The sequence below is a fragment of the Bufo gargarizans genome, chromosome 5 (genome assembly GCF_014858855.1).
Source record: "Bufo gargarizans isolate SCDJY-AF-19 chromosome 5, ASM1485885v1, whole genome shotgun sequence".
NCBI lineage: Eukaryota > Metazoa > Chordata > Amphibia > Anura > Bufonidae > Bufo > Bufo gargarizans.
In genome coordinates this window covers 448,845,290-448,871,738 of record NC_058084.1, presented here as the reverse complement: position 1 = coordinate 448,871,738, position 26,449 = coordinate 448,845,290, and the positions used below count along the sequence as shown (strand labels likewise).

Genomic DNA, 26,449 nt, shown 5'->3' with positions numbered 1-26,449 from the left:
CTTCTTCATCCAGCTGAGGCTGAAGGTGCTCAGACTGGGAATATGACCAAGTCTCAGCCGAGACAAGGTCCTTGCTGTCTTCCCTTTGCAGGGGTAAAAATGATATCTGGCTGTAACTGGTTTTTCCCTCTCTTGAGGCAGGAAGACAGAAGAGTCCACCTCTCTTCAGAAGGGGGGCAGAATAGAACAGGATTGTTTCACTCTGAACTGCGATAAAATTAAGACTATCTCTCTGCCAATATGTTGCTTCCAGCTGCTGGTAAACCTGGAAAATTACAAGAACAATTACATTAAACATAGTTTTTATGCACATTTCTGGGGAACATAAGCAAAATCACATCAGATGACAGTATAAAAGCTCTTAGAAGATAGTAGCGGGGTAGAGGTGTGTAGTAACACAAGTCTGGGGTGTTACAGATGGCCATCCTGAGTCTCTTAAGCTGTTGCAAAACTACAATTCCCAGCATCCCACATGGCCTACAGCAGGGCTATCAGCCTACAGCAGGGCACGTTGGGAGTTGTAGTTTTACAACAGCTGGAGAGCCATAGGTTGGCCATCCTTGGCCTATGGGCATCATATACTCTATATGCCTATATAGTGGCCTATTTTGAAGACATCCATTGGGGAGGTACAGTATATGTTAGAAACTCCTCAGCTCATATACCTACAATGTTTTGTAGATGTTACATTTTCCTGGGATACCAAAATGGGGTCTCCCTATAGAATACATTAGTCCACGTTCACTAATGTAAGTACACCTTAATTTTGGCGTAAATTGTGTCTAAATGTAGCTCAATTTGATGGAATTTGGTTTGTGGGTTAGGGAAATTACCTACGCTGAGCCCCACAAGTGGATGTGACCTAACGCATAAGGAACGTGACTTTGTGGGAAAGCAATGTGGTCTAATATAGAACATTTTGTGCCACAATTCTGGCAAAAAAAATCCTTCTCAAACAAACACAACCAATAGTTGGTATAAAGCTAAACATAATTGTCTAACCCTGTTCTAGATTTATCATGCAGCCTGAGCCACCAGGCCAAATCTGAAGCACATCTAAGCCGCCTGTCTAAGTTCACGTAGTCTACAGGCTCAAAGGGGTTTCCTGGAGTCCCAGGTGTCGGACCCCCACCGATCAGATACCGAGGACCTATGCAGAGAATAGGTCATCAGTAAAAATCTGTCAGAAAACCCCTTTAATTAACCTGTCCCTTTGTGCATCTAACAAATTAGAAATGGGGAAACAGGTTCTTGCACCACACATGGTCTTGATGGAAAAACCACCAACATGATATGTTTTCTGATCTATACATTTTGTAGTTCTACAGCTATCAGAATAACTAGAGAGCATGTATCTAGAGTACAGAACATAAGTTGTATGGAACAATTGGTTCTTCCAATAGGGGCCTTTATACCAGGTACGTTATGGCTGATTGTTGTATGTCCCCTTTGGCAACGATAAAAATCAGCCTACATCACAGACAGTCCTCTAACAACTGCCTTTACCTTAAATTCTTCAAAGTGAAAGAGGTAATTGAATAACTGTAAGCTTCTAGCTTGTTTTAGTGTAATTAAGTTTCTATAGCCAACAGCAAGGACAAGAAAGACAGAGCAGCATTACAAGTCAAAGGTCAAAAATATTAACACCTTCAGGGATATACTATTGTACGAGGACATTGGCCATAGGGTATATCACATGTGAACTCTCTATCTATTCTTTTTTTTTTTTCCTGATTTTTCTCTAAAACTGAACAATTTTTTTTTTTGTTTTGACCCTTTTTAATTTTGACGATAGTGGTGCCTCAGCACTTTAGCCACACACTTACAAATCTTACTGATCCGGCAAAATATGCCCAATAATAGATTACAATAAAATTGGCTACTATTTCACAGTTCTCTATGTGAGATAGTCTTTAAAGGCTATGAACACCTTTTGGAGCAATTTTTCTTTTAGAATTGCATTTTACTCATTTTGGGCCAAAAAAATCTTTTTTCAATTGGTCTTTATTAAAAATAAAAATAGCAGTTTTTGTCATAAGGAGTTAACCCTGTTATCTGCATGGTATGTATATATCTTATCTCTGAACTACTAACAGCTCATAAACACTTATTTAAGCCATATTCCTAGCAGTAAAATAAGAATTGAGCTTTAAATGAGTGTTTATGAGGTCAGAAGATCAGAGATAAGGAGCCATCAGCTGAGCTACCTGACGGGAAACAGTTGAAACACAGAGCCTGATCCTAGAGAATTTCAAGGCTGTACCAACAAAGGGGATGCCATTTTTTTATATAAAGATCAATTGAAAAAAAATATTTTTAGGTCAAAATGAGTACAATGCAATAATGCAAAAAGTCCTCAAAGGTATCCATAGCCTTTAAGTTGTCACAATTTAGTGCCTAAAAGTGCGGAGAAGGAGGGGATGTCCATATCCAACTCAAATATAAAGTTTAAAATAGAATCTAGACCATCAGTGGCGCTATCCCCCTGAAAAGTGTGATCCTCAAATATAAACCCTACTGGAGACCCTGTGGATGTCCCTCAGATAAAGTAGTCCACAAAAGTGTCTCATAACAAATTTCTCCCACCACAGGCGTGGGTCAAAAATTGGAGATTGTGAAATGTTGATCCTCACCTGGGCCAGGGTAGAGCCCATGAGTGCCAGTTATTATGAGCATTTTCTTAGCAGTAATGTCCAAGCAATGAGATCCCACCAATCTCTCAAAATCAGGGTTTGACTGGCACATCAGAAAACAAGACTATCTTCTGGTGGTCCAAAGCTCTGACACAATAACGGACCCCTTATAAAACAGGGGCCATAGGGTCTAGCAGAAGATAATTTTTAGCTTACCTTGGAACCAACAGCCACCAGAAATCCTAATACACCCTTTCATGATAAGTCCTAAATGTGCAATCATAACAGAAATTGAAAGGGGGAGGGGTCAAGGAAATTCAATCCAATGCTGTATGAAATAAAAGGGCAGAAGTGCTCAGTTTAGTGTTGTACTTCTTCGGCTGTGATCAGCTGTCCTCGGAAACTGAAGATTAACAAATTGAAGTCTATCATCTTTAACTTTAGAGGACAGTCAATCTCAGTTGAAGGGGCACAGAATTCAGCACCCAGAGCCCACCTATCAAAACTTCTCCCTTGTCACTATCACATGTAAGATGTTTACTGAAATTACAGCAGACTTTTTTTCCAGCCTTGCACAATCCTTTGATTCTGCTAATTTCGGCAGGATCGGCTCTAATGGATGTAGGACAGCCCAACCATCAAAAGCTCAGCATCTGCTCCTTCATTGCCTGAGAGATAAGTGACACAAGGATGTTCGGTGGCAGCTTATCACCTTTTCCTTGTTAAATTAAACCAGCTGATCTCAACACTAGGGAGGCTCATTTCCCCCGAAGGCAGTGGCGCTCCTATGAGTGCCGCGGCCTTCTCCAGCTTTTCCTAGGCCAGTGATGTCTCGTTTATTGATCACGTGGCCTAGGAGCAGCTCAGCCCCATAGAAGTGAATGGGGCTGAGTGCGATACCGAGCACAGCCACTATACAATGTACGGCAATCTGCTTGGTGAGCACACAGAAGACCGTAGCGCTCACAAGAGCACCAGTGCCTTCTCAAACAGCACAGAACCAAATACCACAGTGCAGCACAAAATACTGCCCAAGAAGATATGAGACGGCCATGATAACTTCTTTTAGTGACATCTCTGCCAAACAGACATCTTAGATTTCCTACTTTTCTAAACAGCTGCCCTTCTGTGGTGGCCAGCACCAGCTGCCACATACTGTCCTCCTCCTCCTTTTGTCTCTAGCTAAGATATGAATCAGGGAGCTCAGGAAATGAGGCGTAGGCTACAGCACTAAGCCAGCCCTCCTTTCTGCATTTTGCTTGGTCTTTCAGCACTACCAAATATACAGGAGAATACAGCACCACAGCACTATTACATCCAGTGATGCTTCCTCTGATGTAGACGTTCTCTTACCTCATCTTCTCCATCTGGCCCAGACTGCCATGATAATAACTTCTTTTACTCACATCTCTGCCAGACATCTTAGATTTCCTACTTTCCTATCATCTTTCCCTCCCTCTCAACACAAACTCCCTATCCTGGTATCCCAACAGTGTGATCCTGCCCGCTGGCAATATTGTCTCCCTCTCCAATACCTTCAACTAATACAGTATACTGCAAAATATTGCCCCATTTGTAACAATGCTCCCTATAATTACCGCAGTAGTAATAATGCCCCACTACAGTGGCCCCAGTAGTAATAGTGCCCCCAGTGGTAATAATGTCTCCTTTAGTGCCCCCCAGGAAAAATAATGCCCCTATAATACCCCCAGTAATAAAAATGCCCCATATAGTGCCTCCAACAATATTAATTCCCTCTATTGTGGTCTCAGTAATAATGCCCCAAATGTGCCCCCAGTAATACCCTATTTAGTGCCCCCAGTATTAAAAATGCCATATAGTGCCCCTAATAATGACCTCTGTGGTTATGCTCCCCAAGAGACCGATTAAAGAAATAAAAAATCAGAGTTCTGTTACATACTGCCATCTGTGATCGGCTCCTCCAGCCTGTGCCTGCGTCTCTGTGCCATTTGTGCACTGCCTCATTTAGTGGCCTGTGGCCTATGAGGGTAAACATCATAGCAAGGTGCCATGGACACCCATGCCCCTCTGCAGTATTCAACTGTATTACCATCCGGGAAAAGGGCTATACAGGTGAATCCAGAAGGGCACCTGTGGCCACCAGCCAGATACATAAGTACTCCTATTTAACACTGAGACCAACAGATCGTTGTGTACATGGATGATGACCATGAGAAGGGCTTGGGGAGCCCACTTCGACCTTGTCCACCATGACATTTTCTTGTATATGGCCAGTCTTCCCCAGGACTAAAACACCACTAGTGACATACCTACCACAGAAACAGACCAGGTGATGGCTATGTGGCCCACAGTCATTACTTGCAGCTGCCACTAGGGTGAGCTCACTGAATACATATGTTTACTACTCCCATTGAGTTCAATGGTTGCTATTGTGGGGTTTCACTCTGGTAGACATGATTAGCGGACGCAGTATAGAGGCAACAAGTTCTTTGGATCAAACAGTTCAGTGTTTTATTCACACTTTAGGCAATGACAAAATAAACAGTCATATTCAAGCAAAAAAAGTCACCTTGCGGTGTTGGTGGTGATTCACACCATGCGGCAATTCTGCCTCAAAGAGTCCTTGCTCATAGCAGCACCAACCTGTTTTCACGCCAAACAGGTAGCAAGCCTTCTTCTAGACACAAGGCTCCCAGATCCCAACACAGCGACATGGCTTCTGAGCACAGCTGCCTATTTAAGGACAGCCATGTGCTGCCAAATCCCGAACGGCATTTAAAATCCGTTCCTGTATTTTACCTCGCCTGGCTGTAAATCAGGCTAGCAGCACATGCTGGGAGGAAAATACCTGTTTCCCCAGACCTCTCACTGTGTCACACTGTGTATATATACAGTACAGACCAAAAGTTTGGACACACCTTCTCATTCAAAGAGTTTTCTTTATTTTCATGACTATGAAAATTGTAGATTCACACTGAAGGCATCAAAACTATGAATTAACACATGTGGAATTATATACATAACAAAAAAGTGTGAAACAACTGAAAATATGTCATATTCTAGGTTCTTCAAAGTAGCCACATTTTGCTTTGATTACTGCTTTGCACACTCTTGGCATTCTCTTGATGAGCTTCAAGAGGTAGTCACCTGAAATGGTTTTCACTTCACAGGTGTGCCCTGTCAGCTTTAATAAGTGGGATTTCTTGCCTTATAAATGGGGTTGGGACCATCAGTTGCGTTGTGGAGAAGTCAGGTGGATACACAGCTGATAGTCCTACTGAATAGACTGTTAGAATTTGTATTATGGCAATAAAAAAGCAGCTAAGTAAAGAAAAATGTGACCACTAAGGTCAGTGATTGGACACAGCAGTCACAGGACCAAGCCAGCGGTCCAACAGGGTCGTGAAGGGAAGGGAGTCCTGACGCAGGAGCGGTGGGACTGTGGACAGCAAATAAAATTTATATTTTTTTGGCTCCTAGGCTAGACAGCCCCTTTAAGGTATAGCTCAATTTATAGAATGGAAGCCCAAGGAGGAGTGCTGCATTCAGATTTGCATAAAAGGGGCACTTCTAGGCAGGTTGGGGCATAATTAAGTAGAGCTTAAAATATTGTGTATTTTGTGATTGTAAAAGGTGTGGGTATTCTTGTTAGAATTTTAGGGAAACCCTAATGTACGGTAATTTACAAAGATGCTCCTGCTGCAAGAAAATTCCCTATTTATTTATCGTATGGCATAGACACTAAAATAGCAACACATAAAAATGCATAAACGCATCCATAGGCATATACACATGCAGAAACTCAACACTTAGCAAAGTGAGATAACAATAATGAAGCAGGGAGAATATGTAGGTGTGGCCGGGTGGAACAGAGCAGGCTTTGTCCGTTTATAGACAAACATCCAATTTGTCTATATATTCAATCGCTTCAGTGGCTGCCATCAGGAAATCTTCTGGGCTGCCATCGTAGGACCTTGTCGGATGGTGTTTTATAGTCGTTATTTCAGCAATCACAGAGTGGGGATGTTTGTTTGCCCAATTTGTGTAAGAGGTATGCGCACCTCCCATGCTCGCTTCTGATCCTGTTTAGCGTGGACCAGGTTTTGTGTGGCAGGTCGAAACCCGGTGGAGTTTGGGTAATGCATGGCATAGGCATGTTGTTGTGATGCATGTTATGTACTTGGATCCATGCATTGGTGAGGTTGTGCCCTTCCTCCAGTGATCATTTTTGCTGTTTTGGTAGGTGGCTTACGGGATCGGAGTCTGCCACAATTGGCATCTTCTATGTCCATGTGTATCGGCAGGTTTCTGTTGTCCATTATCTTTTTATATTCTCCCTTTAGAGCATTTTTTTCTCCTCAGGTGAAATTTTGGCAGCCAGTACGCGGGGATTGATTTGCCAGTCCCTGATATCATGCGCATAGTGTTGTTCAGTTGGGTGTCTATTTTTTGTATATGTGGGCTGTTAAGCCATACTGGGGCGCAGTATTTAGCAGCAGAGAATACAAGACCCAGAGCCGCGGAGCGCAGAGTGGAGGCCGATGCTCCCCAGGTTGTTCCACACAGCTTTTGGAAGATATTGTTTCTCGTTTTTAGCTTCTCAGCTGTTTTTGTTAGGCGTTCCTTGTAGGACAGGGTTCTATTTAGGGTTACACCTAGGTATTTAGGTGTTTGGTTGTGCTTTAGAGACTTGTTTTCAAGTTGTATATTAAGTTCTCTATTAGCTAATTTATTATTAAGGTGGAAACAGGTTACTTCCTTTTTTTTGGCATTTGGTTGGAGTCTCCATTTTTGAAAATATTCTCCCAACACTTTTAGGTCGGCTGTTAGGATTTCTTCAGTCATTTCCATTGATGTGCTTCTTGTTGCCAGTACCCAGTCGTCGGCGTATCCAAACTTCCTCGATCTAGTTTGAGGTATATCCGCGATGTACAGGCTAAAGAGTAGTGGTGCAAGCACTGACCCTCGGGGTAGTCTGTTCTTTAGCTTCATTTTGGAGCTGCTGTTTGTTCCCATGATTACTTGAAATGTGCGATCATTCAGAATGTTGTCTATTAAGCGGGATAGTGATTTGCAGGGGATTACACGGAGAGACTATTTTTTGACTGCCTGTACCATTACCCCAATGGACAAATTATAGACAGCTATAATTGTCTGTAGTGTCATTCTGGGGGCCCCGTGTACAGCTACCTGCGAATACTATCTTACACAACGGCAGGCAGCAGCAAGACGCTCAAGATCGGAGGTACGAAACGGAAGCACTCCCCAATACTTAGCAAATGAATGTATTTTTATTATGCAAAAACATGAATTTGAGCAGACATTAATGCATAATAAAACATACATTAATTCGCTAAGTATTAAGGAGTACTCCCATTTCATACCTCTATCCTAGTTTTTCCATTTTTTGTTCATCCTTGATTGGGGAGGTAGGCAGCACCCTGTATGACTTTAGTTGTGCTGGTCCACTTTGTCTGGTTTAAGACACTCAAGATGATTGATTATTGGGTTCCTGCAGCAACTTCGAGAAGGCAGGTCCTTAGGGAAAGAAGATACTGGCTGTCCTGACGGTTTTTCTTATATGGAAACATAGGCAGGTTGAGGTGCTGTAAGCTGCCTATCCCAGAACTCCCAAGCGTCTCTCTTTTTTGGAGGGACAGTCCCTACTTTTCACCCAAGTTCCTCTGTCCCGCTTTGCTCCTTAAATGTCCCTCTTTTTGGTCTGAGGAATAGATTTTCATTACTGCATTTACAATATTGGTCCAGAAAGTGTTTGTCTGGTCCTCTCTGTATATTAGAGCCCGCCTTGTATGTTAGTTTATTATTTGATGTAATTGGGATTTTTAGAAATTTCTATATTCAGATAATTTTTGCTCTATTGTGTAAAAAAAAAAAATGACTGAACTGTATAGATATCATGTGTCCCTCTTTGACCGTCCAAAAAGTTGGGAGGTATGCTATTCATATGTAGCGCCGTCAGTCTACAGTGCCATGTGCCACTTGTGCAAGGGATGGGATGCCGGGGGCCCATCCTTGCCCAGGGGCCTGTCAGGGGATTCAACTGTTCGGGCTCATGCACACCGGTCGTGTGCACCCCACATCACGCATGCGGACCCATTCACTTGAATGGGTCCGCAATCCAATTGGTGCAGGACGGAGCACTCCGTAGTGCTTCTGTGGGGTTTCTCTCATGTTCTATTTTTTTGCGGTGCGGACAGATCACAGACCCATTCAAGTTCAATGGGTCTGGATCCATCACGGCAGCCTCGTGGATGGTGCCGGTGCATTGGAGACCGCAAATTCCAGCCCCCAATGCACGGAACAGCTGAACAACTTCCGTGTGAATGAGCCCTTCCCATGTGGGTCTGGCTCTAAATTTTCTTTATGGGATTGAGGAAAACGTATTTTCTATTACTTCTTTTCGGTATACTGCATCTAGTATGATTCCCTAATATATCTGGGATTGGTGGTGGTACCCAGGGGTAACAATGGCCGAGTGGTATAGGGTGGCCTAAAATGTCCCTTCTATTGTAAGTGAGTGTCACGGTGCTCCTACCTGGATACTGCTGGACCCCAGGCGTTGGCTCCGAAGCAGACAAATAGGGGAATATAGTTGAGGAATTTGAAGAAATAATTGAATCCAGACCTTGTGATGAAGTTGAATAGCAGCTTTACTTTGATCAACTTTCCTCAGACACAATCTTACAACTTTGTCTTGGTCCCAGCAGGCTTTGGCATTAAAACTCTGGCAGGCAAACTCAACTCTGCTACATCTGTTGCTCTCTGGCTCTGCAGTACTGACAGGCTGGCTGAATAACTTTGCTTCTTCTTGTATGCTGCACTTCTCTTTGTAGTCTTAACTCTTAAGTTATGCCAGGCCAGAAACTCCTGGTTTCTGAGGCTTTAAAGGGATTTTGTGTATAGAGCTGAGGACATGGGTTGCTAGATGGCCGCTAGCACATCTGCAATATCCAGTCCCCATAGCTCTGTGTGCTTTTATTGTGTGAAAAAAACGATTTGATACATATGCAAATTAACCTGAGATGAGTCCTGTCCCTAACTCCTGTCACATACAGGACTCATCTCAGGTTGATTTGCATATGTATCAAATCGTTTGTTTTACACAATAAAAGCACACAGAGCTATGGGGCCTGGGTATTGTGGATGTGCTAGCGGCCATCTAGCAACCCAAGTCCTCAGCTCTATACACAAAATCCTGGTGACAGGTTCCCTTTAAGCTTTCGCCTCCATGGCCATCAGAGCTTAGGGTGCTCTGTCTGGCGTAGACACGTCCAGCAGAGACGTGCCCTCTGCACACCATTCCCCTAGCTGGGGGTAAGCTGGAACTGACTCTAATTAGTCCCCACCCTTCCTGCAGAAAGTGGGACTCGCCCACTCCTCCACAGTGGGGAGGGGGGGGGGGTAGAATGGAATGGAAGGTTCCATTCTAGCAAACTACAGCTCTGCTGTGTTTGCTGCCACCTGCTGGTGAACCAGGCACATTACATTTGAATATAACAGTTACATAGAAATAGGAATGCACATTGTGAAGGACTTGGAATGAATGTGCAGTAAGCCGGATATGGACTAATGCACACTGGTGCAATAATAAGCGCTGACTGGGTCAGGTGTAGGTATAGTTAATAGTTTTTGTTCGGGACGCCAATTGCAATGTGCGCAGGCTATAGTCTCAGGGCCCTTTAAGGTGTTGCAACTCACGTACTAGGTGAGGAATGCCAGAGTGGGGTAACGTCTCTGTGTAGCAGTAGTGCTAGTGTCAACAGTGTCTCCTACCTTGGTTGGGCCGGACTCCTGGATCCTGGCTCACTTGCAATAAATTGAGTGTTGCTAGTAGGAGTAATTGAGGAATGAATGAGATCCAGACTTGAGGTATAATTCAACTTGTCTTTACTGAAGGCAGCATTAATCCACATGAGTTACAGCAATAGTCTTGGGTCCCAGCAGGTATTGGCAATATGTGGCAGGGATCAATATCTATTCTGCTTCTATCATGTGCCTGGAGAATATGGCAGGTATCTATCTTCTGCTTGATGTGGGCCTGACTAGCTGAGGAGGAATTTGGCTTCTCCTGGTCTCTTGATAAGTACTCCCAGTTATGCTCACAGGGAATGTCTCTTCCTGGAGGACTGGAGGTGCTGCTTGCTTGTCAACCAGCTGAGGCTGATGGCTCAGGCTGCGAATGGAGATCTTTGGTCTCAACTCAAGGAGACAAGATCCTGGTTTGGGATCCCTAGAACTGGGAGCTCCTACTAACACAACCTTCCCCTAGCTGGGGTGGCTGGTACACTAACTAGAACTTCCTCTCCTCCCCATGAGACAAGACATGGGACCAGCCCACTTCTGCTCACAGAGGGGGAGCTAAACTGGCACTAGGTTCCTGGTCACACATTGCTGCCACCTGCTGGTGTACATAGAAAACTACAGCAAATATATAAAACAGGCCTAGAAAATGCATATAATGAAGGATGCAATGTTAGATTACACAAGATGACAATATACCTACACTTAACATGCTGTAGCGGGGTAAAAGAGTGTAGTAACATAACTCTGGGATGTTACAAATGCATCAGATGACATGAGGTTAACCAATAAAGACTGTAGCAGGGTGCAGAAGTGGTAATGCCACTCTGGGGAGTTACATATCGTCTGGTGGCCCCCCTCGTCTGCATTTGCTGGTAGCTTCGCTGCGAATAAGGTAACCATGTAGTTCCTAGTTACTGGAGTTTATCATCACCCTGGAAAAAAAAAAAAAGAGAGGAAGACTTCCAAGTAGTCTGTGAAAGTTCCAGCAGTCCATGAGCAGCCAATGAACTGGTCCCCCCCGGAGCATGTGACCACCTTCATTTACCAGAACCCTGCATTATTTTCCTAAGTAAATCCTCCCATCCCTCAGTAACGGATATGCACTTCCCCGGCAATGCTTCCCTGAGCCCTCCGCAGCCTGTTGCACTGTGCTGACTGCAGCCTGACATTGCCCTCCAGACGTACAATATATATATATAACCAGTATATATTGTGAGAGAGCTCTGAGCGTGGGAAAGAGACATCTCCGTATTCCAGCTGTACCACAACAAAAACTCTTTGTCTGTCGCCTCATGGAAGTGCTGACTTCCTAGTTTATTGGCTAGGGGGACTACGGCAATGTACCTCTATGGCAGCGAGGAATCCGATGAGGTAAGAGTGCTTTCATTTTATCCTCTCCTTCTTTTATTTTTTTATTTTTCCCATTTTTTGTTTTAGATGCTTTGCACGACAGCGTCAAAACAGTGATTCCCGAATGGAATTCCAGGACTGCAGTCGAGACTGACACTTGCACAGATGGAAGCAGGGAGGGGGGGAGTGCAATTTGCATTTGTTTCACAATAGCGCAGGTTTAGGCCCAGTCAAAGTCTGCGGGAAAGCTGGGTGACTACTCTGTTTAATGGCTCTGTAGGAGTGTAGTTATTGCTGGAAAAAAAATTGCATTTAGTGCCCACAATCCTTTACATTTTTGTGCATTTGTAGTTGGTGTGTTTATTTTTTTTATTTTTTTTGCTTTTCTGATTATTATCGAAGTGGAATGGAGAGGAGCCCAGACAGTACAGTGCCTGCATGTTGTCACCTAAGTATTATATTAGACAATTGCATAAATAACAATTGCGCAAAGGGTATCTGTTAGATGCTCACTTTAGCCGAGCGAGTGCCTTAGCTAGTAGGTAAATTCCAAATGATTTTTATGCTCCTGCTTCTCAAAGGGCATCTGTCTGCAGATTTGTACCTATGAAATTCGCTGACCTGTTGCACGTGCGCTTGGCAGCTGAAGGCAATGTGGACACATATGAACATGGGACCAACACAGATGCCTTCAGCTGCCAAGCGCACATGTAACAGGTCAGCCAGTGTCATAGGTACAAATCTGCTGACAGGTGTCCATTAAATGTATAATTCAAGATCCGTTATATTGGGGAATTGCTATTCATGCAGTTGCCTAATAAAGCTGTGGCGGAGCAGTCAGCATGCCCTGACAACCCCACGTCTGTCTACTGTACAGGGGTTGTATCCTGATTTATGTAAATGAAGGTAAGATAACTGAATACGTGTAGTGCTCCAATTTACTTCTATAAATTGGGTCTGTATTTTATGTATGAACATCAAGGATGCCACCCGTAGAAGGGTTGGTATCAGTGATGGCCAGTTTGCAGTGTTCACCAGAGAACACATGCGGGCTGCCATCTTGACTCACAAGTCCGGCGATGCACAGCTAAGCCCTTACCTGTGCCTGTGCCAGGAACCGGTCTGAAATCAAATGCAGTCACCGGGAGCAGGCATTTCCAAGAACAGCCGCCGGGGGCCTTCATCGGGCTGTTCTCGGAACTGCCTGCTCCCGGTGACCGCATTTGTTTCAGACCGGGTCCTGGCACAGGCACAGGTAATGGCTTACCTGTGCATCGCCGGACTTGTGAGTCAAGATGGCAGCCCGCATGTGTTCTCTGGCGAACACTGCGAACTGGCCATCAGTGATACCAACCCTTCTACGGGTGGCATCCTTGATGTTCATACATGAAATACGGTTGGTATTGCTTGTTTTCATGCAGCACCCTGTAGGAGAGATTGACCTGTGTGGTGATGTTGTCTGGTTCCTTGATGTCATTGCTCTGAATTGTGGACCTGGGGGGCACCTAGTGGTGTGTCGGACTGGCCCTCCAGAGATCCAGAGGAACCTCCGGTGGGCCCACGTTCTGATACTATAATGGAACGTAAGGATCCAGGAGAAAGAAAACCCATTTGGTTGCCTTTGGAGCCGATCACTTTCCTCAAAGGTCTTTTTGTATGATTCAAAACCCGTTGAACTTTATTAATGCTATAGGGGTTGGGCCTCAAGAATAATTTCCTCTGGTGGGCCCCAGGAACCCCAGTCCAAAACGGGCATAGTCTTCCCTTGACTATATCTTCTTATAGCACCAACTGACGAAAATATTTCACAGATAAATGCTAGCGGTACATTCATATGTGCATACTTACCAACGTTTCAATTGGTAAAATCGAGGCATGTAAGCTCCACCCATGGGAACACCCAATTATGGGTGGGGTTTGTGGAAGCCCCACCTGTTTTCGGCCCGGGACAGCACAACATTTCATGCCAAATTTGGGACAGTTGGCAGATATGTATGTGCTTTTTTTTTGCCATGTGTGAACATACCCTGACACATGAGCAGATATTTCTCCCCAAACTCCAGTGGAGGTTGTTTTCTATCACTATTAAGCCTCATGCACACGGCCATTGTTTTGGTCTGCATCCGAGCTGCAGTTTTGGCGGCAATTTGCAGACCGCAAAACACACAACGGGGGTGTGCATGTAGCCTTAATTAGTAAGTGCTTTCCTAGTGATGTGGTGGATTTATAAATTGGATTGCTGCCCGTAACAACCAATCACAGCGCAGCTTTCATTTTCTGAAGAGCAGAATGCGAAATGAAAGCTGTGCAGTGACTGGTCGCTATGGGCAAGAATGGCAGTTATTTTTTGGGTTGGTTGCCCACATAGGGGCACAGTTAGGCCTCATGCGCACGACTGTGTGCCAGCCATTGCAGTCGGCAATGTATGGGCACCCGCCCTTTGCCCGCCGCCTTCACTTGAATGGGGTCCGCAATCCACATTCCCAGAGTCCACACTGCAAAAAAGTAGTGCATGTGCAATGAGCAGGACCGTGGTACTGTTAGGCGGACGCCAAAATATGCAGTGGGTCCGGATAGGGGTATATAAGTCTATAGTTTTTGTTCGTGACGCCAATTGCAGCGTGCGCGGGGTACAGTTTTAGGGCCCTTTAAGGTGTTGCAACTCATGTACCAGGTTAGGAATGCCAGAGTGGTGTAATGTCTCTGTGTAGTAGTAGGTATAGTGTCAACGGTGTCTCCTACCTTGGTACGGCCGGACTCCTGGATCCTGGCTCACTTGCAATAAATGAGTGCTGCTAGTAGGAGTAATTGAGGGATTTGGTAACAATAAATGAGATCCAGACTTGGGATATAATTCAACTTGTCTTTACTGAAGGCAGCATTAATCCATATGAGTTACAGCAATAGTCTTGGGTCCCAGCAGGTATAGGCAATGTATGGCAGGGATCAATATCTCTTCTGCTTCTAACATGTGCCTGGAGCTCTCCTGCAGGATTAGTCGTCTGCTTATGGCTCTGTAATATGTGGCAGGAATCTGTCTTCTGCTGTCTATGGGACTGAATTTGGCTTCTGCTGGTTTCTGGATATGTACTCACAGTTGTGCTCACAGGGTATAGTTCTTCCTGGAGTTCTGGAGGTGCTGCTTGCTTGTCAACGAGCTGAGGATGAAGGGCTCAGACTGGGGATGAAGAGCTTTGGTCTCAGCCGAGACAATATTCTGGGTTGGGATCCCTAGAACTGGGAGCTCCTACCAGCACATCCTTCCCCTAGCCGGGGTGGCTGGCACACTAACGGTAACTTCCTTTCCTCCCCATGAGGCAGGATGTAGGAACATTCCACACCTCCTCAAAGAGGGGGGGGGACTAAACTGGAATGTACTATTCCAGTCTAGATATGCTAAACTGAACTAAACACATTGCTGCCACCTGCTGGTGTACATGGAAATTACAGCAAATACATGTAACAGGCTTAGAAAAAGCACATTATTGAGGATGTGATATTAAATTGCACAAGATGACAGTACAAATACACTTAACAGGTTGTAGCGGGGTAATAGAGTGTAGTTGGTCCCGGGTGTTGGACCCCCTACCGCTCAAAGACTGTTGACCTATCCAGAGGATACCAAACGGGAGGATATCGGGAGTCACGTAGCGACGTACGTGACGTGGCAAAGGGAAATAATTCAGTGCATCATGTGACCGCATCTTGTTGTAGAGTGGAGCGGTGAACTGTGATGTCATGTCATACAATAAACTTATACCTTAATTTGCAAACTTCAAACTATCCGGAGGCTAGGTCATCAATATTTTACCCCTTTATGTTCCTGGTCTCTAAATCTGTAACGGGACCTCTCCTTTATAATACTAATATCTGCTAATGTGGGAGAGTGGCGCTGTGAGCCGGTACTTATGGAGTCATTTATCAAACTGGTGTAAAGTAGAACTGGCTTAGTTGCCCATAGCGACCAATCAGATTCCACCTTTTGTTTTTCACAGCTCCTTTGGAAAATGAAAGGTGGAATCTGATTGGTTGCTATGGACAACTAAGCCAGTTCTACTTTACACCAGTTTGATCGATGACCCCATTAGTGTAATATGGTACCCATAGCAGTTTATTTTGTCTGATCCCTTATCACGGAGTTCTTTTCCATCTTTAGCTTTGCTTGAAGGGAAAAACGTCTCTGTAATATGGTGCCATACAGAGGCACCATGTGGTGGCATGTGGAGTGCCGAGTGCCCTGTAGTATAGAGCCATCAGGACCCCACCTGCTAATGTGTGCTGTGTGTCTGAGGCCTAAAACCGGGTGAAAACCCATGGGTGGTGGATGTAATGGTGAAGAGCTACCCTGGAGTGAGTGGCTGATTAGAACTTCTCACAATTAGACAGAAGAGGACAACACAAGGAAGTGAAGGAGACATTATGAAGCCCCTCTCTCGTTTCGGACGGGAAAGTGTTGATGTAGGCGGCATGTTATGATATGATGACCTTTGTTACTTGGGAGGAAGGAGATCAATAAGTTTGTTTTCCTGTAAGTGATCTTAAAGCCGTCCTTGTTTAACCAGACCTCCATTAGCCCCCAAACCCATATCCTGTGCCACAGCCTGAATAAAACCTAAGACGCCCAGTGACGTGTAAGAATTAACACTATTGGGATGTTGAGACACAGAAACAGAAAAAGTCCCTTGCTAGTATGGCCACAAATTCCCAGCAGAATTTAGCATTTCTGTTGCAAAACTGTGGAAAAAAAAATCTTATTTTCTTGCATTGTATGTACCTCGTATAGTGGGAACCTTGTAGGAGACGCGTTGCTCGATGAAAACTTTGGAAAAAGGATGCACAATTGTCTCAGTGTACCAAACAGTTGTCACGCAATGTTGTACTCATCCTTCATGCCAGGGGGTACCAACATATTGCTCTGCTTTGCATCCGTTCTGTGCATTGGGGACCGCAGTTTGCTGTCCCCAATGCACGGGCAACATCCGTACGGCGGCCGGGACGGATCGAGACCCATTCAACTTGAATGGGTCCATGATCCGTCCGCACCGCAAAACAAATAGAACAAGTTCTATTTTTCTGCGATGCGGAGGCACTGACAGAAACACAGCGGAAGCACTCCGTATTGCTTCAGTGGGGTTCCGATCCGTGCTTCCATTCCGCATCTCCGTGATTGCTGACCCATTCAAGTGAATGGGTCCGCATCCGTGATGTGGAGTGCACACAGGCCGGTGCCTGTTTATTGCGGACACGCTGTAGGCGGGCAGCAATACGGCCACGGGCACACAACGTTCGTGTGCAAGAGTCCTTAGTCAGTATATTTACTGAAAGAACATTGGGGGAGGGGTTGACATTTGCCACCATAAATGTATTATATACCATATTTTTCGCTTTATAAGACGCACCTGATGATAAGATGCACCTAGGTTTTTGAGGAGGAAAATAAGAAAAAAATATTTTGAACCAAAAAGTGTGCTTTTGGTAGGTTTTGAACTAATGGTGGTCTGTGGATGCCGAACTATTATGGGGGATCTGTGGATGACGCACTGTTATGGGGAGATCTGTGGATGATGCACTGTTATGGGGGATCTGTGGATGACACTGATGGGGGATCTGTGGATGACACTGATGGGGGATCTGTGGATGACACTGATGGGGGATCTGTGGATGACACTGATGGGGGATCTGTGGATGACACTGATGGGGGATCTGTGGATGACACTGATGGGGGATCTGTGGATGACACTGATGGGGGATCTGTGGATGACACTGATGGGGGATCTGTGGATGACACTGATGGGGGATCTGTGGATGACACTGATGGGGGCTCTGTGGATGACACTGATGGGGGCTCTGTGGATGACACTGATGGGGGATCTGTGGATGACACTGATGGGGGATCTGTGGATGACACTGATGGGGGATCTGTGGATGACACTAAAGGGCGATATGTGGATGACACTGATGGGGGATCTGTGGATGACACTGATGGGGGATCTGTGGATGATACTGATGGGGGATCTGTGGATGACACTGATGGGGGATCTGTGGATGACACTGATGGGGATCTGTGGATGACACTGATGGGGATCTGTGGATGACACTGATGGGGGATCTGTGGATGACACTGATGGGGGGATCTGTGGATGACACTGATGGGGGATCTGTGGATGACACTGATGGGGGATCTGTGGATGACACTGATGGGGGATCTGTGGATGACACTGATGGGGGATCTGTGGATGACACTGATGGGGGATCTGTGGATGACACTGATGGGGGATCTGTGGATTACACTGATGGGGGATCTGTGGATGACACTTATGTCATCCACAGATACCCATAAGTGTCATCTACAGATCCCCCATCAGATGCATCAGTGTGGAGGGAGGAGGCGGGGACACTCATGGCGGGGCCCGGCGCAGTGATTCTACTCTAATACACCGGGCCCCGCAGCTGTTAAGTACATTCAATCCGATCCATATCTTAATGTATACCGCACTGTTCTGTACTTACTGTAGTACCGTATGTATAGCATTATGACGGCGCAGACCGGCAGCTCCCTCGGTCGTGTGCCGCCTGCCCCGCCTGCCGCAGCTCCCTCCTCATGCGCCGCCTGCCTGCTTATCTCACTTTATGAATGAACAGGCAGGCGGGGCAGGCAGCGCATGAGGAGGGAGCTGGGGCAGGCGGCGCATGACGGAGGAAGCTGCCGGTCTGCGCCGTCATAATGCTATACATACAGTACTACAGTAAGTACAGAACAGTGAGGTATGCATTAAGATATGGATCGGATTGAATGTACTTAAAGGGAGTCTGTCACCACATTTGAGCATATTAGACAGATCCAATAGCGTTATATGTGCCACCCAGAAGTTAAAAACGGTACCTTTGTTGCATATACCGGAGTCTTCTTTCAGCCAAAAATGAACTTTGAAGATTATGTAAATGGCACTGCATCGCAATACCTAGTGCGCATGCGCCGGCTAAACGGCCGATTTCCTTCCGTTTAGCCGGCGCATGCGCAGTAGGTATTGCGATGCACTGCCAGGAGCGGGCATCGCATTGCGCATGCGCCCGCTACGAATTTGACCGCGCAGCCGCAATGGAAAAGGCGAGAGGAGGAGAGTAAACGGGCGGGCAGAGGCACACGGAGGGCGGGGTTATGAGCCGTTGGGGAGGTCCGGTCTTGGGCTCGGAAGATTGAGACACCGCCCTGGGCACTTGAGAGGGCTCATTTACATAATCTTCAAAGTTCATTTTTGGCTGAAAGAAGACTCCGGTATATGCAACAAAGGTACAGTTTTTAACTTCTGGGTGGCACATATAACGCTATAGGATCTGTCTAATATGCTCAAATGTGGTGACAAACTCCCTTTAACAGTTGCGGGGCCCGGTGTATTAGAGTCACTGCACCGGGCCCCGCCATGAGTGTCCCCGCCTCCTCCCTCCACACTGATACTTCGCTGGACACGCTGTGCAGCATAGCGGCCAGCGAAGTATCCGCTTTATAAGACGCACGGCCATTTTCCCACCACTTTTGGGGGGGAAAAAGTGCGTCTTATAAAGCGAAAAAAACGGTAAATGTCCTTGCATATAGAGCAAGCAGAGATGAGGTGCCTGCAGTGAGCCGCAGGGGTGTGTGTGGAAGATGGGAGTCGTTGTACTCACAGTTTGGACGCTCCCTGAGCCGTGCAGGTATAGGAAGGGTGCACCTTTTACACTTTTCAACATCATCTTTGTTACTTATGATGCTGTGGGTTCCTGTCTGACTGCGGATCTACTTTACTGTACAGACGGTATCATGTGAGTACAGCACAGTACACCCACCATCAGGCAGGACCTCATATCGTCATAAGAAATAAGGATGCTGTGAGTTCCAGTCAATAGAGCAGTGTTCGGTCTGGGAAATACCGCCATCATACAAAGCGTGTTTCGCAGACTGAACATGCTCATGTGAACCTGGCCTTAAAGGGTTTATGCTATGATTGATGTAAAAAATGAAAATCAGACATCATATAGAACATGACGTCCTCTTTCTAACAAAGCTAGAACCAGCCCTTACCTCAGATGGATCCATAGATCTTCTCATTCATTGCTCCAATTGTTCTGCTAGATTTCAGGCTGGAGGCTCAGGGGGCGTGTACTTTCTCAGGGGGTGTGTCCTTTCTGCAACAGTAATTGCCACAACTTCTAACAGAAGACACAGATGGCTGACAGTCGAAGATTTAAACTGAGCGCGTGCGACCACCTCACCGCAGAAATAGAGAAAAGAAGAAACAGCAGGTGGCGCTATACAGATGCATTTTATTGAATTTAGCTGATTGGTTATGTAAAATTTTTAATTACATGCAATTACAAAAGTATTTAGATCCAGGTGCTGGCTTGAAAAATGTAGAATTTTTTTTTGTGGCAGAACCCCGTTAATGAGCTGAGCTGGTTTATTACGAAACAAAAGTCATAATGATATCCAATAATAAAATCATGTACAAATTAATGTAAATAATAAGGGAAACAGTCATAATTACATCAGTCAGCAGCAGCTTGTTGATGGTTTCCAGGCAACGGCAGAGTTTTTCTTTTGTTGCGCAGAATAAAAGAAAAGAAAAATAAGTAAGAACTGAACAATATAGCAAATATGGATGATATATGGATGCTAGATTTTCCATTTGTGGACTGTGCAGAAACTGTTAGGCTGAGTTCACACGGGCGAGATTTCCGCGCTGAATCTGGACCCATTCATTTCAATGGGGCTGTGCACATGAGCGGTGATTTTCACGCATCACTTATGCGTTGCGTGAAAATCGCAGCATGCTCTATATTGTGCGTTTATCACGCAACGCAGGCCCCATAGAAGTGAATGGGGCTGAGTGAAAATCGCAAGCATCCGCAATCAAGTGCGGTTTTCACGCATGGTTGCTAAGATGACAGTCTATTCACTGTATTATTTTCCCTTATGACATGGTTATAAGGGAAAATAATAGTATTCTTTAATACAGAATGCTTAGTAGGTGGTCAATTGAGGGTTAAAAAATAAAAAATAATTAACTCACCTTCTCCTCTTGATCGCGTAGCTGCCGGTCTCTTCTTACTTCTTTAATCATGAGCTGCCGGCTAAAGGACCTGTGGTGACGTCAGATCACATGGTCCAATCACATGGTCCACCACCACGGTGATAAACGCACAATATAGAGCATGCTGCGATTTTCATGCAACGCATAAGTGATGCGTGAAAATCACAGCTCATGTGCACAGCCCCATAGAAATGGATGGGTCAAGATTCAGTGCGGGTGCAATGCGTTCACCGCCCGCATTGCACCCGCGCGGAAATCTCGCCCATGTGAACTCAGCCTTAGAGGTGGAGTTTCACTTTAAATAATTCCATGGTTAAAATGTCACTTGTTTTAATCCTTTCTGCTTTCCTTGCTTGGAGAGAATCCATGACATCTGAGTATTTACAGAGCATGGTAAGGAATTTCAGTCCGGGTCCAGATAACGCACTGGGATTCTATATGTTGACATCTTAGTAGGAAGTGAGAGACATAAAATGTCAGTGTCCATTAAACGAGAACCGCGCAGCCCTCCCGCGTCGTCAGACCGCGTTTCATTAGCTGATTATTTCTGAACATATTCTGTCGGGAAGCCATATGTTTTCAATTGGAAAGGAAAGGACTCGTGCTAGCAGTCCACATAAACAATTATGTATGATTCATGACTTGGGAAGCCGCGAGCTATCCTCCAACAGGGCAGGACCGTAAAATGTTTGTAGTTTGTTTTTTATCCGAAGGGTCTCTTTAATTGCTGGGTTTGTAAAAAAAAAAAAATCTATATAAATATGTGCCGTATGTGTTTCAGAAGTTCGTAAAGTTTTATGCCTAGAGTGTTATTAACGACCATATTGCGTACACGGTGGAAGAAAGGATTTCCCCATAATGAACTTTTTGGATGGGTCTGGCGTAGAGATTCGTCTCATTAAAGGGGTTGTATGAAGAAAAATATTCTACGTTTTTCAAATCAGAATGCTTTTTTAATTGCATGTAATTGAAAATTTAGCATAGCCAAAGAGTTATAAAATAAATAATAATAATAATAATAATTCACTGAAATATATCTGTATAGCGCCCCCTTCTGTTGGCTTTTTTCTAATTTATATGCCGTGCTCACTGAGAATGCTCAATTCCATTTTTTCAACCGCCACCAGCGCTGCAGTAGAAGGAGCACGCCCCCTGAAGAGGTGCACGCTCCCTAAGCTGCCAAATTGAAAAAAATCTAGAAGAGCAATTGGAGCAATGATTGGGGCAATCTCTAGATCCATGTGAGGTGCAGGGCCGGTTCTAGCTTTATTAGAAAGAGGCTGTTATCTCTTTCTATTGGATTTTCATTTTTACATTAATCGTGGGATAGCCCCTTTAAGCAGAGGTATGCACCTTCGATGGATTGTCCCCGAAGCTGATGTCGCAGCCCCCGCTGCTTGATTGACAGGGCCGGACATCTTGGTCAGCCCTGACAATCTCTCACCTGACCTGAGCCACTGCTCTGAGTAGCGGCACAAGCGCAGAGGTTCTGCTTCCGCTACTGGAGCAGTGACTGTTGGTTACTAGCCTATCCTCAAGAAAGGCCATCATTAGCGGATCCCCAGGGGTCTGACACATGACGCCTCCACCGATCTACTGTTCAGCTGTAGCTTTGCCGCCAGAAGCCCCCCATTGACTTCAGTAATGAGGCTATCTTCAAGATAGGCTATCACTTAGAAAAGGCCGGACAACCCCTTTAATGAGCACTCAGAGTTGTCGTAAAGTACTCGCTCTGAGTATAGCAACGACTATGCTGCTGTTCATTGCTGTACAGTCCTCTGCCTAGCCATTGCAGGATAGAAAAGGAAGCTGAAGGTGATATGGTCATCATTTTCAGCCCCCTATCAGAAATAATATTGCAGAATAGTGTTGAGCGAATCGAAGTCCAATCTTATAGTCTGAAACTTACAGTATATATACTAACTGGTGCTATACGGTAGTCATCATCGTCCTCTATCATTTTACTATATCCCTGTGGCCGTTCCTATATTATTCTATATATAGCAGAGGTATGCAGGAGATTTCATCCAATGACACAGTCATCCATTATAACCATAGTGGCTCTATCCAATTATGTCTTGCGTATGGAATTTATGAATGAATTTGTGCAGCGGCGGGATTGATTTCACAGCAGCTCTGGTACTAATTAAACCTCAGGTTGCTGTGACAGTACAGGAGGCGATACTGATACAGCTTCATTATACTTCACAGCAGCATGCTCGGCTATAGAGCTGATTTACACTTGACTATAGTGTGTCCGCTGGGTTGTCATGTAGTGTACCATATAACCCGTTACTGGCCTCACAGCTGTGACTTATATTAGACCTATTCAGTGTATTGCATACATAGCTATATGAGATACAGTAATATGAATATACTTGACGCGAAGCAGTAATATGCCTTCAATCATGCATTAATAGGACTGGATGGATGCCAGATTATCAGGTATTCTTGCATGTAAGAATTAAAGGGGTTGTCCACTCCTTTACTTTTGATGACCTATTCTCGGAATAGGCCATCCATATCTCACTGGTGGGGATTTGACACCTGGCACCCCAGCTGTTCAACTGTTTTGCAGCACTGTAGCTGTTTTCCCAAAAGTTAGCGCCAGAAGTAACATCCATTGTGTAGTGGGCGGAGTTGGTTACTGCAGTACTGCTCCCATTGATGTGAATGGGGACAGTGCAGCAGAAACCAACTTTGTCCACTATAGTTTCAGCACAAGCTCCAGGGGCATTGGACCCCTGCCAATTAGATAGTGATGGCCTACCCTGAAGATACACCATCACTTGTAAAGGGTTGGAAAACCCATTTAATATTATCATGCATTTTTTTTACTAGTAACACTTAGGCCCCTTTCACACGGGCGAGTTTTCAGTGCGGGTGCAATGCGTGACGTGAACGCATTGCACCCGCACTGAATCTGGACCCATTCCTTTCTATGGGGCTGTGCACACGAGCTGTGATTTTCACGCATCACTTGTGCGTTGCGTGAAAATCGCAGCATGTTCTATATTCAACGCAGGCCCCATAGAAGTGAATAGGAAGCGTGAAAATCGCATAGCATCCGCAAGCAAGTGCGGATGCGGTGCGATTTTCACGCACGGTTGCTAGGAGACGATCGTGATGGAGACCCGATCATTATTATTTTCCCTTATAACATGGTTATAAGGGAAAATAATAGCATTCTGAATACAGAATGCATAGTAAAACAGCGCTGGAGGGGTTAAAAAAAAATAAAAAAACAATTTAACTCGCCTTAGTCCACTTGATCGTGAAGCCCGGCATCTCCTTCTGTCTCCTTTGTTGAATAGGACCTGTGGTGAGCATTAAATACAGGTAAAGGACCTTTGATGACATCACTCCGGTCATCACATGGTACGTCACATGATCTTTTACCATGGTGATTCACCATGGTAAAAGACCATGTGATGACCGGAGTGACGTCATCAAAGGTCCTTTACCTGTATTTAATGCTCACCACAGGTCTATTCAACAAAGGAGACACAAGGAGATGCCGGGCTTCACGATCAAGTGGACTAAGGTGAGTTAAATTATAATTTATTTATTTTTAACCCCTCCAGCGCTGTTTTACTATGCATTCTGTATTCAGAATGCTATTATTTTCCCTTATAACCATGTTATAAGGGAAAATAATACAATCTACAGAACACTGATCCCAAACCCAAACTTCTGTGAAGAAGTTCGGGTACCAAACATGCGCGATTTTTCTCACGCGAGTGCAAAACGCATGACAATGTTTAGCACTCGCGCTGAAAAATCGCGCATTTTCCCGCAACGCACCCGCCTCTTATCCGGGCCAAAAATAAGACGCCCGTGTGAAAGAGGCCTTACCCTTTCCCTGTGCTTTGAAAATATGCTTTTTTTTCCTTTAAAATCTAGAGTATACTGTATCGTCGTACTGGTTTGAACCTTTGCATTACTGGCCAGTGGCGACTCTAGGAACAATATATAGGGGGGGGGGGGGCACAAAGATACCACAGTCAAAAATGGGGGGGCAAAAACAAAATAAGTATATATAAATAAGATTACAAAATACGAGAGAATTGCGGTATGCAGGGATACATTTATAATAAAGCAATTTACTTACAAAAGAAGCTATTCAGTCGTCTGCTGTGCCGTCCTCTGCTTGCTTCCGCGGATTCTTTACCCTCCTTTCTGTCTCTCGTCAGTGCGCAGGCGCACTGTTATGGGGGATCTGTGGAAGACACACTGTTATGGGGGCATCTGTGGATGACACTGTTATTATGACTCTCATTAGCCCTCATTATGTCTCTCATCACTCCCATGCCTCTCATTAGCCCCCATATCAGCCCTTATGCCTCATTAGCCCCGATTATTCCTCTTATTAGCCCCCATTATGCCTCTTATCACCCCCATATCAGCCCCCATACCTCTCATTAGTTGGCTTGGACGATGACCTCTCACAGTTGGCTTGGACGATGACCTGGGCCTTCTCATTATATGTCCAGATCGAGCCAGGTCTTTTGTGCATTGAGTGGATGGTGAGACTTGAAGTTCTTAACACCAATGTCTGGTATTCACAATCACAGGAAAGATCAGGACTGTTCAGGTATTCGAAAAATCATTGCATTTGAATGTGTTTTCTAAGTCAGTCATCCTTGTTCCATCATCATTATTGGAAAGTCATCAATGCAGGTTGGCATGAGAAGCCAAAGTATGTCTTCACGATCACTCTAACTCTAGAGGTGTCCCACCGAAGTGGGCCATACACGTGAGAGAAAAGTCAGCAAATTCCACCAATATTTTCTGACAACCTTATGTGTGTAACGGTCCTCTGAAGACATATGTGGGAGGATAGCTAAAGGTGAGAACTTATTCCACTCCCCCCTTGATAAAACTTGCATACCCAGCTAAGTTAAGCGTGCATATTTATGGTTGAGCTGGCAGAAATAACTGTAGGTCATGCTCTTTTAAAGCTAGCCATTAACTTGTGATAGCTGTGGGCTAAAAGAGCATTCAACCAACATCTCTCATGTGTATGCTTTAAAAAGACCATGAACCTATTCCATCTTCATGTGCCACGGCCTGGAGGATGGGAGTGGTAGTGGCTCAATCACAGTAGCAATTCTCACATCTATGCTCCACAGGGCCAGGACAGTGATAGTAGGGCACACCTTTTCTTCCCTCAGGGCACAACCTGTGTTGGGGCTCCTGCTTGATGGTAGTTGGTTTTGTACGGGTGAAAGGCATGGCGTGTAGGTGCAGTGGCTGGTGTATGGTGTTGGAGTCAGTAACCAGGCCAGATGTTGAAAATAAACAAGTCTATCTTAACTAAAGTGCAGCATGGGAATTGTAGTACATCCAATGATATCAAGGCATAGTTCCAAGGCAAGTCACAGTTCAGTCTCTTCTTAATAGCTTTCCAATATGATTACAGGCATGCAAAACTCTAAAAAATGTGGTTGGGTCCCAGACTACAAACCATCCAAACATGTGTCATAGGCACAAGAGACTACAAACCATCTACATGCAAAAGGTCTCACAATTAGCTCTGCAGTTTCCGGTCTGAAGGATGCAGATTATCAAACGGTTAGCAAAACTGTTATA

The 26,449-nt window shown here is 45.0% G+C and overlaps 1 protein-coding gene across 2 annotated transcripts in view; it reads left to right on the top strand.

The window, feature by feature from the left end:
* Positions 1-26,449, top strand: part of CACNB2 (calcium voltage-gated channel auxiliary subunit beta 2) — a 315,627-nt gene that overhangs the window by 175,696 nt on the left and 113,482 nt on the right. Inside the window, exon 1 of one of the 2 annotated variants that reach the window (XM_044293752.1) lies at positions 11,661-11,810. The exons of the other annotated variant lie outside the window; for it this stretch is intronic. Within the exon in view, the coding sequence (XP_044149687.1) occupies positions 11,778-11,810 (33 nt within the window). The 5' untranslated portion in view covers positions 11,661-11,777. Of the gene's footprint in view, positions 1-11,660; positions 11,811-26,449 lie in introns of those variants that run through there. 2 annotated transcript variants of the gene reach the window in all.